Raw genomic sequence first — 15,602 nt, forward strand, 5'->3', positions numbered from 1 at the left:
TAAAATGCAGAGGCTTTGGCAAATAGGCCACATGCGGCGAATTTGCTGCATGACATATTTAGGGCAGCTGGTATTATGCACACTGAATCAAGGGGGAGAGAAGCCACATATTTGTGAATCAGGGTCATGATGACGTGGTTTAGGTTGGCCTTTAACTTGGGGTAATGGGACCAGAGACTCATATGGAGCAAATGTGTAAAGGCATCTCCAGGGTGTCTCAACCATGTATGCTTAATAGGTTTCAAAACATCTGGGAAAGTAGTTTAACTGAAAAGGTTTTTGTTTTTGCTCAGGATCGGGGTTGTATTGCCAAATATTTCAGACACTGTAATATTTCATTGGAAAGTTTTATAATCCATGCACACATCCGCTTCCATTCAGCTATAGCTGAATTTGATTAAACAGGGCAGACAAATGAACTGCACAATTTCTTCATTTATTTAGGCACAGAGGCATTTCAACATCAAGCATATTAGCCTTTTCCAGTGCATACACACAGCCCAACCCACACCACACCCTCCAATACAAGGCAACACTGGGTTTTCCTGTTAAAGTGCTCGACTAGTCAAGTAATGTCAGTTACATTCTCCACTCAAAAGCCACAGTAGAGTTTAAATAAATAAGAGGGGATAGGAAAAGAACAAAAAATAAACACAGAAATACACATTGTATTAATGCTGTATGGCTCAGAAACCCTACGTTCACCCATCAACAATTAGTAGAAACAACTTTCCACCAAGTAAGGAGGATTTGGCAAAGAGCACAGTGAAGACTGCTATATTTGGTCAGTAATGTGCGTAACAGCTACAAGACATCTCCAAGGTCACAAGAAAACAGTGCCAGTCCACCAGTGCCACTGGCATCCAAATGAAATGTCCCCTGATTGAATCAGAAACGGTTTTTAATGTTAAGTAGGGGTATAAATGGTTGATTGTTCTGAAAGGCCAGAGGGGACTGGGGAGACCCAATCCCCAACACCCCAAACTGAAATATAAGTGCCAACTTGTGGCTCGCTGAAACTCTGCACATGCAGCTACACCACACAGACACACTTGTGCTTTGGGCTCTGGCTGAACCCAGAAGCAAGGCTACCCTGCATGCGTGTGGCTCAGTCCTGATACAGCAGGAAGCCTGAGAAGGTGCTGTACTTCCAGCTGCTGCCATAGATGGCGCCACGATGCAGCCGCAGCCACAGTTGGTCGCCTTGGTACAGCTGCAGCACGGCATGATTGCTAGCGGTCTCGTGGTCAGGCGCCCCATCGTTGGCGTAGCCGGACACCACCACCTCCTCGTTGCGCATGAGGTTGATGTATAGCGGCACGTTGACCGCTAGCTTGAGGATGTGGAAGATGAAGACGTAGGTGCCCGACACCGGGCAGGTGAAACGCCCGGACGGCATGTCGAACATCTCGCCGACATTGCTGTGCAGCAGGTCGAACGCGATCGGTTGGTCGAGAGTGCCCGGGGCGAAGTTGAAGGTGCGAGCAGCAGAGAAGGCCACCCTGATCTGCTGGGAGATCGGGTACACGTGCAGGGGCATGAGGGTGTGCGTCCCCTGTGGAGTGACCGGCATGTCGACGGAGAGCGAGTCACCGTGGCCAGAGTCCACAAGGTCAACCATGTACGCCCCCTCCCGATCAGGGCTGCTCACCTGAGACGAGTCACTCCATCCAGCTGCAAGACCAGGAAATTGTCATAAATCATGTTCAACACCAAACCAATAGCTTCTGACAGTGAAACACGAGGTATGAGTAGCACATCTTTACCACTTGAGTTGGTTCTCTGTCCCCCTGGGCCACCATGCTTGTAATTAGAATGGTATCCGGTCTCCTGTTCAGGAATGAGACAGACAGTCTTAACTATTAAGCCTTAAACGTCACATCTTCCAAGCCACAGCAAAACATCGTCCCCCCATTCTTACCCTTGCATTAATGGGAGTGGATGTCATGTCCCTCATGGAATGAGACACTGGGACAAAACCTCCAGCAGATCTGGGGCTGGTTCTGTACCCATCAAACCCTCCTGTTAGAGAAGACATGCATCCATTATCCACAGTAACACATTCAAACACAATATGTTGGAGGTGGGAATTATTAGGAGTGTTGCAGAGATATTAATATCATTATGGTTCACACACTTGTGCATCCACACAAACACAAGCTCCTTCAGTGATGTCCCAAACACGCCTCTCCACCACACAGACAAACACAGGGAGACAGACAGAGAGACAGGTACCTCTGTGGCCACTTGGAGAGCGGACGTAGTGCGCCAGTCCCCTGCCTGCACGTCCCATACCCCTGACAGAGCCCCGGACATGGTAAGGCTGGCCCGAGCGTCCCATTGTGTACATCTGGCCACCACTAACCACCATACACTCAGACTGGATCAGTTCATCTGAGTGAGGGAGAGGGGGGGAGATTGGGACAGAGGCTAAAGGCTAAGTATTAAAATGAAACATTTTCACAGACCAATGGGCATGCATTATTGCCCTACCTGGCTGCAGGTTTTCCGCCTCAGGTGGGTTGAGCTCAGGTGGGGTCTGGGTGCTGGCAGTGGCATATCTCACACAATTGGATCCAGAGAGAAGTGTGCCATCAGGCTTCAAGTAAGACCCACTGCCTAATGGCGTAGGCACACTGACTTTGAACACCTACCAGAACCAGAACAAAAAACTAAACCAAAGCTGGAAAAATAGGCTGGAAAATATTTGCCAGTTTCAGTGTGTGCTACATTATAGTGGCATTGTGTGTGTGTGTGTGTGTGTGTGTGTGTGTGTGTGTGTGTGTGTGTGTGTGCTCACAGGATGCATAGTCTGGTAGGGAGCAGACGGGGCTGTGATTCTGTGAGCTTGGTGGTTTGGTGGAGTGGAGAAGGCTTGAACGGACTCTGTGGCTGGAGGGGTCACCACATCACGGGGAGGCTGCTGCTGCTGCTGCTCTGGCTGTGGCACAGGAGTCTGTAACAACGACCCCAAAACCACCACATCACAGTTGAACCACACGTCTATACAACATGTCCTTAGTGAAACATCTGACACGTTGAAAAGCCCCATACCTCAGGTGGCAGTTTCTCTTCCGGTGTGATCGGGATACTAGACCTGCGGCGGAAAAGTGGGGGCGACTCAAAGCCCTCTCGACTAGACAACTGCGCTTTCTCCTGTAGGGAGCAATTTCCGAGATTAAAGGATCTATGTGGAATTCTGTAGGCTTCCGAGTTGTGCCAACACTAGACATTAAGCACAACATGTGAGTTTGTTACCTCTACCTCTTCCACTGAATGGACATCCAGGTCCCAGTTGTCCAGACTCTTACTCCCATTGGTCAGACTAGTATTACCCTCTTTGGCAAGATGTTTTGAAAGCAGTGGGGTAGACTACAGAAGAGCAGACAAATCCTTTAGCTTTTTAAGTATTAGAATTAAGACATGTGAGACATCTGAAGAAAGCAATACCTACATGCATGGTTTTGGGAGAGTGGTCATCTGGACCATCATTGGATTCCCTCTGGGCTGTAAAATTGAGAAAAGTAGTTTTATTAAAATCACCACTGAGTACAATGCAAGTTGGCTTTGACCAATCTGTGTGATTGTTAGAAGTCTTAGTGATTCTTAATTCATTCTTATGTTTATTGGTTCAAAGAATTAAGTACATGTGATTGAATGATTCAGCATAAAACAGGTATTCTTGCTTTCTTACCAAGTGGAGGGGAGGGCACTGGAGAAGGACAACAAATCCTAGGATGCACGTGTGTTTGAGGAGCTTCACCATCCAGTAATGACTCCTAAGGCAATTAAGACATTTCTGGATCCAGTGCTGTATGATCCATAGATTGATTAGACTTAGGCAACTGGATCAAATTCACATTAAATGACTACCTGCATAAAGCTGAAGGATCCTGAAATCTGACCCATCAAGTCTTCCAGCTCCTGTTTTCGTAAGATGGGATCTTTGGGCAGAGGAGATGGAGAGTTGAACACCTCCACTCGGGCCTCTGTTCGAGATGCCTAATTAAAAACCAAACCACTTTGTGGAAATTGCAGAGCTGGCCTAGACATTGGAATATTCTGTAGCTCACATGGACGGCTGAACTTACCGATTTTACATCCTGTCCAGCTTTAGGTCTTCTCTGAGCTTTCTGAAAAGGGAGAGTAAAGACTTGTAGGCACACAACACTGTACAGATCTGGGAAGAACTTGCAATCAGTTGACCCACAGAAGTTAAATGAGATGGCCAACCCAACCACAATATTAAGATCCAAGTCCATCATGATCAGGTGCATCAGTCTCACCGGTTTAGGTTCATTGTTGGGTTTCTTCACAGAGCTCTGGTCTTTAAGGATAAAGCCAGCTGCTCCCCTGCTTGGTTTTTGTAGTGCTGTAGTCTTAGAAGAAGGTGGCACATCATTGAACTCCATTTCCCATGAGTCTGGAGGCTCCTGCTCTTTGCGGGCCAAGAAGTCCTCTTTCCAGTTAAGTGAAGGGGAGGTTTTGTCCAGACTACCATCGCTGAGGCCTTCATCAGGTATATAGTGTCTGTTAAGAAACTGGCATCATTCAGACATGATTAAACTTGACTACAGTGGAACAGCTGGAAGGACAGACAGCTAACAAAGTTTGGCAGCACACTCACCACTCTGGTAGGCACTTCATTTGTTCTGAACTTCACAAGGGCTACAATGCAGCAATCACAAATGGGAAAAAGTACAGATTATTATTATAAATATGTTTAAGGGCAACTTAAAATATAGTTGTGCGTTTGGCAATATATTGTGATACAATATCTAAGGTTTTTAAGTTCAACATCCTTACCGGCAAGACCTCCTGGTCTCACATGATTCTCTGATTCCTTCTGGTCTTTAGGAGCCACAACTTTGTCAAAGTACCCACAATCGATCAGCTTTGCCAGCCACTCCTTCATGTGCTTATCTACAAAAAAAAGGGAGAAGAACGTTCCATAACGGAACACATACAAGAGGAAATGCATAGGATGTCCATGGCCTCCTTCATCAGCATTTAATATGGCTTACATGTGTGACCAATAACTGGTTTCTCCTTCCCCTCCAGAAGCTCCCAATAGACAACAGCTCCCCACATCATCTGATCTTCCAAACTGCAGAACAGCAATTGTCATTCAAGTAGTTAATAAAACATAATGGGCAACACCTCAACAGAAAATGAGATTGCGAGCTCTTTTGGACTTATTGGACAAACAGATTTATTTATAAACTATTATTAAATCCTTCTTCATAACAAATGGTTGTGGTTCTGTAGTCAAGTGGTTCTCCAGCCTTGCTATTCTCCGATGTGGCCATCTGGATGAACTGGTAATTTATAGAGTTCCCACTATTGCGCTTCAGCCCTCATGGCAGCTGGAGTTCAAATGTGTACCCTTTATGTTCCAGTTATTGAACAACGAGTACATTCAATGAAGCCAAAAATCAGCCAAAACCTTCATGGAGGCATATCATGAAGCATGAATAAAACTGCCTGGAGACCCATTAGTTTGGTGCACAAGAATGTCAAGACGCCACACAAGACAAGTGATGCATCGTCTGATGTGCAGTTTTGTTTGATCAGTGCTGCTTCAATAAGAAAAAAAAAAATAGGTCGTTATAACAAAGTCTAGAGGCGTCGCCATTGTCACTCTACAGAGTTTTCTGCACAAGTTAACTGATATCCAACCCTCATTACCATGGCAACATTACCACCATCACTAGCACATGGGAGTGACTAATAATGGATGCGAGGGCAATAACCTCATTCTGATATCAGAATATTCTGACATCCTTGAGTGTTTAATCAAATCAGAAAGACACCATGTGTTTTGATTCTCACTATACAGACTATATTGATGTGATATTTGTCTGTGTAAAGTATGTTTAAAAAAAACTAATGAGGTGTTTGGCTCCAAAACACTATGGCTGAATCTCAATGTCATCCCTACGGTCTAAGCCCTGAACCCTCAAACACTTAAATGGCATCTGTTGTAAGTGCTCAAGTTTGCGAGGGTGTAAGGGTTCAAAACGCTAATAACAGGCAGGGGACAGCGCCTGTGACCCATCATTAAATTGAAAACTCAAAAAACACATGTTGCAAACATTTTTCCTTTTATGGTAGTCGTTTCCGTTTCATGGCAGTTGTTTACTGATATTCTTATTCAAGCTTCCAGCCTCCCTTTGGGTAACCCCGTGTTCCAAGTCACAGCGCTAGGCATTCTGGGTAATTCCCATAGATGCAGACTTACGGAAAGGGCACAGAAAGGGTGTGAGCGAGCCCTCAAGCACTTCACTATCTGCAGTGGGACAACCCTAAGCCCTCAAAAGTTTGCGGGAATGCACATCAAAGTGTGAGTCTGAGGGGAGAGATTGAGATTCAGCCCAAATCCTCCATTTTAATGAATTTTCATAAATCTTATTTCATTTGTTTTCCAGGTAATATCAGTGGAAGTGCAGTTGGGTTGCACTACCTGAAATGAAAAATAAAAATGACAAATATTCTTAATAATGGAGATAAGTTTGGAACGAATCTCTTCATATACATAAAAATGCAAATGTTTGTATTTTAATTGAGAGTCCATATGCTTAAAATTAATAGTGGGAGACTCTTTAGTTCAAATGATGGTAAGCAATGATCAAAAATACTAACCCACCCTAAATGACTCTCTCCCCCAGCTAAACCAATACAATGTATGTATGTATGTATGTATGTATGTATGTATGATACGCAGGCAATCCTTACAAAGTCATAATGACTGACGAATACCCACATGAAGTACAAGACCCTTTTTCAACTACCACCACTGACTCCTGTTTGGGCCTTAAAGCCCAGCATTCACTTGTCCAGATGAGATGCTAATGACTACCTGCTGTGGCCATCCGTCTTGCGGTTCAGCAGGGCACCAAGGTCCCGTAGGCCCTCCAGCTCTTTTGCGGAGATGAGCAATGGGCGGCTGGCGCTGTTCAGGACGTCCTTCCTAACGTGCTCGTTTTGGAGGTTCTGCAGGACGTATTGCATCTGCAGCACGGTGCACAGACGCTTGCGCTCAGCCTCCATCCTCGCCACTTGCTCACGCTTCACCGCCTTTCTCTGAGCCTTCAGCAGCTAGACACACACACACACACTTTAAATACCAAATAACCAAGTCCAAACCAAGATGAATGAACCTATAGTCGTTTATGGTCATATTTAGATGATTGACTATTCCCATTGCACTGTACAAATTGACAATTGTATTGCAAAATCCAATATGAAAAATCTACTGTGGCCAGGAAGCCATCGACATGAGAAATGGTTAAGTGCACCATCAGTAAACTCTAGGCCTTATATCACCTTAGCAATAACCTCTACAGCCTCCAATAAACCCAGCAACCCTCACAAGCTACACATGGTGACCTCAGCCTCAAGGCCCTTCATCCAGCCCCCCTTGCCCAACTGCCCACCCTGGTCAAAGAGAATTCCCAACAGACCTTCAGGCATTCTCCTGACTATAGATCACTCAACTTCACAATCTTGTGTCAAGGCCAGAACTGTTCCCCACGCATAGCCTGGCCTCCACTGTTCAGCTAGATCACAGAGTGGGAGGACAATGCCCTGGCCACAGCAGCATGTGAATTGTTTAGGGACACTCCCAATCTCCAATCATTATCGTAACCTAGGGTACAGCTATACTTACGTCCTGTGTCAATGAACTAAGTGTCTTGTGCAGTTCTTTTGCAAATGCCAGGTTATGGACCACTTCTTCATACTTCTTCACTGCATCCTAAAACAAAAATATAGTGCTGTATATCCAGTAGAAACGTATCCAAAAGGTTCCAGATCTTAAATGACAAATCAAGTGTCCTTGAAGCAAGGCAAGGCAGGTTCATTTATGTAGTGCACTACATACACAGAGGAAATTCAATGTGCTTTACAAATAAAGTTCATTATTAATATCTGGTAGGGGTAACGGTTCACAAATCACGGTTTGGTATGTACCACGGTTCTGGGTTAATTTTCGGTACGATAAGCCTGTAGGTACTGCAAGCCTACAATTCACTGACAATATTGCTAATGCGCAACGGGAATAGTATTTTGAAAAAGTATCATGTTTTTGCCCTTAACTGACTAAACAGACATGTAGTCCACCATTTAATATAAGGCAAAAAAGCCTACTGTTGATTTCTGTTAAAGACTGCAATCAGTACACAACTGTTTTGTACCCAACGTCCTGTACCTAAACGGTTCAGTATGAATATGTGTACCTTTACACCCCTAATATCTGGGGCCCATAAAAGCATGGATGACTCGGATGGAAAGTACATACCAGTTGGTCTTGATTGAGTTTTTCACCATTCTTTAAGCGCCTCCTGTACTCCTCCAGCTTTAGCTGTTAATGAATCACTTCTGTTAGTGGCGTACAAACATGTTTAAGCCTTTCATTCCACCTCCATGGCATAGCAGAAAAATTCCTCACCTTCTTTTTCTCAATGTTACGAATCTTGTGCTTGAGACAGATAAGGCCATCCTCTATGTAAGTCTCGTAGCCGGGATAGGCAGTGGTGGAGGCAGAGAGTGCAAGCTGCAGGGAGGTGAGGGAACGTGGAGAGGAGTCAGACTTTGGGCTTCCGTGCTTGTCTCCCACCTCCCCTGAGTGTCGAGATGGAGAGGGGAACATATCGGGGTCTGGGGACGCACTCAACTGCACCATGTTGGGAGTCTCACTAGGAAAAAAAAAAATATATTGTGTGGTATACAGTGTAAAAGATGGTGTTGTGACAACCTGTTTATTCCAACTTAACATTCCAAACTCCTAGTATTTTCAATAGGATGCAAATAATCATTCAGGGCATCATGATTGCTTTTCAAAAAGAAAGCAAACAAAAGGTCCTCAATCAGTGGTGGCCTACTGAACCTTCCTTGGAGATGAGCCAGTCCGGTGACAGTGCATTTACAGCCTAATGCAGCTAATCTATTTTCTATGGAGAAATTCCACAACGTGGTTCTTGGCCAAAGTGCTGGAATATAACATGATGACTGATTTTATGGGGAAAATCGGATAGTCGTTCCTAAAATGACAAGAGATGAGCTTGTACCCTCGCAGACGCGTGCTCTCTCCATGTGAAAAGTAACATGGGCGGTTTAATGAACGCGATGTTGGGATTCTAGTACATTTGACAAAAAGTCTTTTTTTAACCAAGTTGAAGGCTTTACTGGGATGGCTAAAAGTGATACCGAGCAAGTTCCAGAATCCTCCAAAGCTGTATCAGGTCCATCTGCCACCGCCCTTAGCTTAAAATATGCCCTTACCAACGATAAACGGTATAATTGAGCCTACAGTTGGTTCAAATATGCACCGACTAGAAAACAAAGAACACAATCTTATCATCGACATGCAAAGTTTGTCGTGATCATGATCCCCAAAAAACTGAAGAACTCACCAACCTTACGCTTCTCACTCGTTCTGTATGTTGGTGGAAGCGGGGTCGTTGTGGTGACCGAGCGAAAATGCCCAACATCCAAACTCAACAACCCTCGCCGGCTCAAAGTTGTGATGATGTTGGATTTTAGCAGAGGCCAGATCCGAGCTCTCTTTCACCGTTTTATACACTCCATGCCAATACCCTCTACCGGCTGAGGCTTGGGAATTCATCATGACGTCACGGCGGTCAGCGAACCAGGCACCTGCCTCAGCGCGCCTACCACCTCCCCTTGGCCTCGAACTAAACACACAAATCCTAACCCTGAATAAATGGTCCTCTCTATGATCCTCTCTTAATGACTGTATCGAACAATTTTGAAAATAACATATACATTGGAGTATTTTGAAAATAATATATACATTGGAGTAGACTAGTTGAGGTAGCCTAACTCTTCCACATGCTGTGTCATGACAGAAGCACCTTAATTCAATAAAACAATGTGGCTAGGTGAGGAAGGGCCAGGTTTTAAAATGTAACCACTACTCCAAAAGCACTGTGAGTAGCCTATGCTACGACTTCCAAGATGTCATATCACTGGTATGAGCTGAACAATTAAACATCTTTGTATCTGAATGCAAAGAAAATGATGACAGTCTGATAGATGACAGACATAGAACAAACATCACAGCTACAAAGCTTACAAACTACATTTATTGAAGAACAGGTAAAAAGTACAATATATAAAAAAATACAAAACGTAGCTCATATATCTCTAAGGTAAATACAAAGTGCATAGCTACCATACATGCCTGTAGAACTACAGCTAAGAGACTAGCCTACGGAAAATCAGCAGATGAGCGTTGAGCATAGACAAAAATAAAGATACGTAGAGCAAAAGACAGACATAATATACAGAATTTGACAGATTTTCGCATTCTTGTTTTACTATAGCTTAATTTTGATACATTTCACAACTCTGTGAATGCATGACACTCATGTTAAAGCAGTGCTTTGCCGCGTTCATCTTCCAAAAAACAAAAACAAAACAAAAAAACACCATCAGCCATAAATAAGGGGTGGTGAGGGATCTCAGACAGTAAAAACAGTCCACAGGAAAAAAAAGTGATGCAAAAAAATAAATATAAAATAAATAACAAGAAGACTTTACATTTCACACCAGCCCATGTAAACTAATACACAAACCGTTGGCTCTGAGAAACGTCATACTGTCAAAGAAAAAAACAACCCATGAAAGAATCCATCACTTTAGTGTCCATGTGCAACACTCTCAAAAAGGAACAGGCAGACAGTGGGGACAGAGAAGGACTGCAACATTCACGGAGTAAAGCTTTCATTCCCTGGAACGAGGCATTCATTCAGTACTGGACACAGATAGCTGCCCGCACTCAGCTTAGCTCTGGGCCTCGAGCTGAAGGGGACAGGGGGGTTATGGTATACAGAGTCCATGCAAATGTGTTGACATCAATTCCTGAATTAGTAATGAAAAGGTACCACTATTTTTTGGTATGCGTATTACAGTCTGTCAAAGTGTGTTGTGTCCATCCAACAAGCCATTTGAACACCGTTATAAGGTTAACATAATACATATCGATGTCGAAATGTGCAGAATCCCCTTCTGGTATAAAGACTAAATGACGCCTATGAAAAATACTATCAGGGAGAAGAGCGGATGGGTGAGCCAAACAAGTGTGTATCAACCAATGCTAAATACTTTCCCTAAGAGTATCTAGAACATGAAGACTTACAGGAAAAACACATCCATTGCTAGACTAATGTTTTCAAAAAGAAAAACACAAACATGGAAATCCTCAGTGATGTGTATGACTGACTTGTTGGAGCCCTATGAATATAGGGCTTTTGTGCACATGTGTATAATACAAGAGGAAAATAAATAATATTTCATTGATTTAATTAAAGTTGACGGACATGATGGTCCCAATTTAATCAGGCAAATAGGAAGATCCACATCTCCTCACATGCCTGCTGTCAGCATCATTCTCTACATGTGAGAAGTGTTGACATCAAATACCTTGTATTGCAGTGAAAGTTTCTGTGACCCAACAACCTAAAAACTATCATTATTTTTTTTACTTTTCATTTGATCTACAAAAATATATATATATCGGCTGTATTAAATCAAGCCCAATATAGCAAATTTAAAATAAAAATGTTTGGAATTTTCTGAAAGGCCATGCAATATCAAATGCATGCAGGATTATTCTGACATAGGGTAGCTTGCTGTCCATGCACAATACAGTGTTTTAAGTCTCCAAGACAGACTCTCTAACCTTGACCATTTACATTACTTCACTGAAATAGATGGAACGCATTATAACCTAAACACAACCGATAGTAAGCATATCAATATGGATCTATCTCATGAGGAGATAACCCAGGAAGAAGTTTTGGTTGACCATGCCCAGCTTTAACCAGTACTACACCAAAGTCCAGCACTTCGACGAAAGTGATCTAAAGCACTGACTGAGGATAAGTTTAAATCCCTTGGTATTGGCTTATGTGGTACAGAAACTGATCCTGAATCAGCACTTCATGGTACTACCCAAAACTAGAATTCTGTCAGTGCTTGCCAGTTCCCAACTACTTTCACATACCCCTTTTGTTTGCTTGTTTGGTTTTCTTTGCATCGTTTTTTTCCATACCAAAATAGTTACTATCCCATTGATTCGTGCAACAATTACACCAATAATGTAGTGTTAGCTAAAAAATTATAATCATGACACTACCATTGGTGCATTCAAGGCTGGTTTATCATTTGTTAGCCTTTATGGTTAGGCTGTGTACGTATGCATGTTCTGTTTGCATGTGAGTGTGTATGTGTGCAGGGTGTGAGTGCATGTGTGTGTGTGTGTGTGTGTGTGTGTGTGTGTGTGTGTGTGTGTGTGTGTGTGTGTGTGTGTGTGTGCATTTATCTTAGTAAACGTGTTCAGAGAACGTGTGCATGAGTGTGTCTTTACAAATATATGGAAAAGGCAAACCGTGGGTTGAAGGCTGTTTTTCTAGGCTATGGCTCTATCCTGGAAGTCAAAGGTAGAGTTTTAGTTTTTTTTTTCTCCTCATCTGCATTTTGTGTAGATCCAGCATTTCATGTGGAGAAATCAATGGAAAAAAAACAAGGATCTAAATATCCAAGTATACAATGGAAAAAGAGTGAAAGGCAGAGGAGGGGTACAAATGCACAATTCTTAATAGTCCATAAGTTAAACAACAAAGAATGACCGCCTCCTCTTAAATGAACACAGAAATAAAAACACACAATATACATGAAAACAAAACAAACAAACAAACAGACAAACAAAAACAAAAAAGTTCCAGCTGCTCATGAATTGAAGGCAATCTGACTGCAATTCTACAGAGGGCCTGAGGAAATCACATCCTGAGCTCTCCAAGGCCTCCTTCCAATGCTGCTTCAGTTCCCTGTGTTTGTGTGTGTGTGATTGTGAGTGTGTGTATGACCCTACGAGTGGTCTTACCACTCCTCTTCCTCCTCCTCTTCCTCCTCCTCTTCCTCTTTGACCGGTGGAGGGGAAGGGAAGGTCTCGGGAGCCGGGCTCCTCCTGCTCTCCTGGCTGGTGTGAGCTGCTTCCTCCTCCTCTTCTTCCTCCTCTTCCTCCTCCTCCTCTTGCTCCTGCTCCTGTTTCTTCTGGCAGCAGGGTTTGTAGAGATGGGGGTCAATCAGGACCTCTCCAAAGCGGCCTTTGTAGATGATGCCACAGCAAACCTTTTGTCTGAAACCAGCCAAAAAGATACCGTGAGGACCAATTCTATGCGACAGAAATACACAAACACACATGACACGGAGAGCCAAGCACAGCCTCACCTTTTCCAATAGGTGAGATCTAAGAAGGAGAAGACTGGAGATCGGGAGGAGCCAGGTGTCAGCTCCGAGTCAGAGCCTTCATCCGATTGGTTGCTGTAACTCGGTGACTGTGCTGGGCTTGCGCTGGAGGTGGTGCTGTGAGCATCTGAGTCTGAAGAGGAGAGAGAGAGAGAGAGAGAGAGAGAGAGAGAGAGAGAGAGAGAGAGAGAGAGAGAGAGAGAGAGAGAGAGAGAGAGAGAGAGCAACATGTTGGACAACTGAATATGCAAATAATCGGAACAATCCAACGCAAACAAACAGCTTCCGAACAAACAGCCTTACTATGTCTTTTCAGCTCTTTCTGGACGCGGCTGATCTGGCTTGGCCGGGCTCTCCTGGAGATGGACTTTGCCTTTTTGGACTTGACTGTAGTCTTCAGGCTTGGCCCTCCTCGCGCATCCACTACCTGTGTGCCATGCGAAGACAAGGGCCTCATTAAGACAAGAGGGGCATGAATAGTTTAACACTGCTCTCTGAATGCCAGCAGAGCAGCTATGGCACAGAGCTGGGAGTAAAAACAAAATGCTCACATGATTCCAGTTCTTCTTAGAACCTGCTGGCAACTTCTTCCAGCGTTTCACAAGGAGAACACAAGCATTGCAGATTTCTCCTGAGCGAGTCTCACACAGGCTGAAGAAGCAAAGTGGTGTCCAAAAAAGAGAGACAAACGCACCAACATTTATTTTTAAAAACAGCAACAGTCAACCCCTATTAATAGCAAATGCAACAAGAGCCCTGCTATTCTAAAATCCTGTTGGCCTACTGACTCACTCATCGTTGGTTACCATGACAACGGCATCTTACATTGTGCACAGGCCTTGACAAACTGACAGGAGACCTCTAGGACAGTGAGTCAAACAAGTCACTCAAACTGATACCTTCAGTTATTTCATTTGCATAAAATAATTGCGCAGTACATGAAACTAATCCATTTAACAAATATCCAATTATGCGATTAATAGGTTACATTTTGAACACATGTATACAGCGTGCTCATAAATGCTACTCCCAGGAATATTTAATTCTCACCCAAAGCAGCTCTGAAAGTCCTTCTCGTAGCGCTTGCTGTCAGTGAAGCGGGAGCTGGAGGATTTCGCCCTGCAGATACAACAGCCGTCCAGGCTTCTGTACATTTTCGGCTTATGAAAGCCAAACATCTTCAAAGGAGAAATATGCATTTAGACCAATGATAACAATCTAGAAGTCAACAATCATTACATAACATTTGACTTAAATTCACATAGGTCAGCAAAGGGCCAAAAGGCCCCGTGTACCGCATGCTCATATAAATAATAATTTATTTGGATTTTTAGCAGCTACGCACAATACACGTCACTCACTGAAAAATCGGGTGTCTCTCGCCCTACTTAACCCAGACGGAAAGAACTAGGTTATCAGTCATAACGTCAATGGGATAAGCGCACATGCACTGTTGTCCCGAGTCTTATGTAAGCACGGTGCTGATGCGACTAAGGCCATCCGCTCAGAGGAATGAGGCAGTGAGGCATCTGTCAAAGGTTTAAATATCATGCCATGGATGTATCTATAGACTTGAGTTTACGTCAAACGACTAAAGAGTGAAATGTGAAATGCGGTCAAATAGTAGACTATTGGCGAGGTTGTGTCGCCACTTTTCAAACTAACGAATCTCCATAATCTTAAATCATGCTGGCAATGACGCACATGTTAAATGTCATACGCACATGCACATATATGACTTTATCCAAGAATAACCGTAAATACAAGATTCAGACTTGCTGCCCCTCTCCAGATCGGCATCTCTCAGGACTCGCGGCACAACCTCTTGTATAATTCGGTCTCTGACGTAATTCAAACATGGCAACGAGTTTCAAAGGGGAAGGAGGGGCCGATGCAGAATTGATACAGCGAACATTCAACACGATCTAAATGTGGATATTTAAAGTATCAAAAGTCTAACCGATACAGAAAATAACGATATAAGTTCTTATGAAAAGATAAAAATAGATGAATGCGTAAACTTAGCCATTTAACACGACCGTGTGGAAGGGTATGCGCCAAATACTTCGCATGCGGAGTGAAGGCAGCCTACATCGACAAATTCACCGCCCACTCTCGGAGGAAGCATGGCTTTCTTGCTGCATCACATACGCATCCATATACATAACACGTTTCAACCGCATTATAACCACTCGGCGATTTAGGCACCATCAAAGTCCTTAATCTATACAAATACTCGAGTAAAGATACTTGAGGGGTGTCTCACGCAGGGCAACACTTAACAACAAAGTAACACACTCCATGCCGTGCCCTTTGTTTTCGGACTGATT

At 43.6% G+C, this 15,602-nt stretch overlaps 2 protein-coding genes across 4 annotated transcripts; both read right to left on the reverse strand.

The window, feature by feature from the left end:
* Positions 1–363: 363 nt before the first annotated feature.
* caprin2 (caprin family member 2) lies at positions 364–9,561 on the reverse strand. Of its 3 annotated transcripts, none has more exons than XM_048268139.1 (21): positions 9,414–9,561; positions 8,450–8,696; positions 8,300–8,362; positions 7,670–7,756; positions 6,860–7,098; positions 5,025–5,107; positions 4,807–4,923; positions 4,628–4,668; positions 4,287–4,541; positions 4,092–4,133; positions 3,874–4,002; positions 3,695–3,779; positions 3,455–3,507; positions 3,259–3,372; positions 3,055–3,156; positions 2,801–2,956; positions 2,494–2,650; positions 2,236–2,394; positions 1,922–2,022; positions 1,767–1,830; positions 364–1,674 (listed from the first exon to the last, which is right to left on the reverse strand). In XM_048268139.1, the coding sequence occupies exons 2-21, from the start codon at positions 8,681–8,683 to the stop codon at positions 1,109–1,111; spliced, it is 2,847 nt and encodes a 948-aa protein (XP_048124096.1). In that variant the 5' UTR covers positions 8,684–8,696; positions 9,414–9,561; the 3' UTR covers positions 364–1,108. The 3 variants fall into 3 exon arrangements, with proteins under 3 accessions (XP_048124096.1, XP_048124095.1, XP_048124094.1); XM_048268138.1 differs by having other exon boundaries at positions 365–1,674; positions 3,265–3,372; positions 9,418–9,561; XM_048268137.1 differs by having other exon boundaries at positions 365–1,674; positions 9,418–9,561.
* A 527-nt stretch (positions 9,562–10,088) lies between these two features.
* On the reverse strand, positions 10,089–15,354 carry sinhcaf (SIN3-HDAC complex associated factor). Its single transcript, XM_048268735.1, is given in 7 exon segments — positions 10,089–13,079; positions 13,081–13,162; positions 13,255–13,405; positions 13,576–13,699; positions 13,824–13,923; positions 14,323–14,450; positions 15,037–15,354. Coding segments are annotated over 7 exon segments (897 nt in total). The 5' UTR covers positions 15,073–15,354; the 3' UTR covers positions 10,089–12,803.
* Between the last annotated feature and the right edge of the window lie 248 nt (positions 15,355–15,602).

The sequence above is a fragment of the Alosa alosa genome, chromosome 17 (assembly GCF_017589495.1).
Source record: "Alosa alosa isolate M-15738 ecotype Scorff River chromosome 17, AALO_Geno_1.1, whole genome shotgun sequence".
NCBI lineage: Eukaryota > Metazoa > Chordata > Actinopteri > Clupeiformes > Clupeidae > Alosa > Alosa alosa.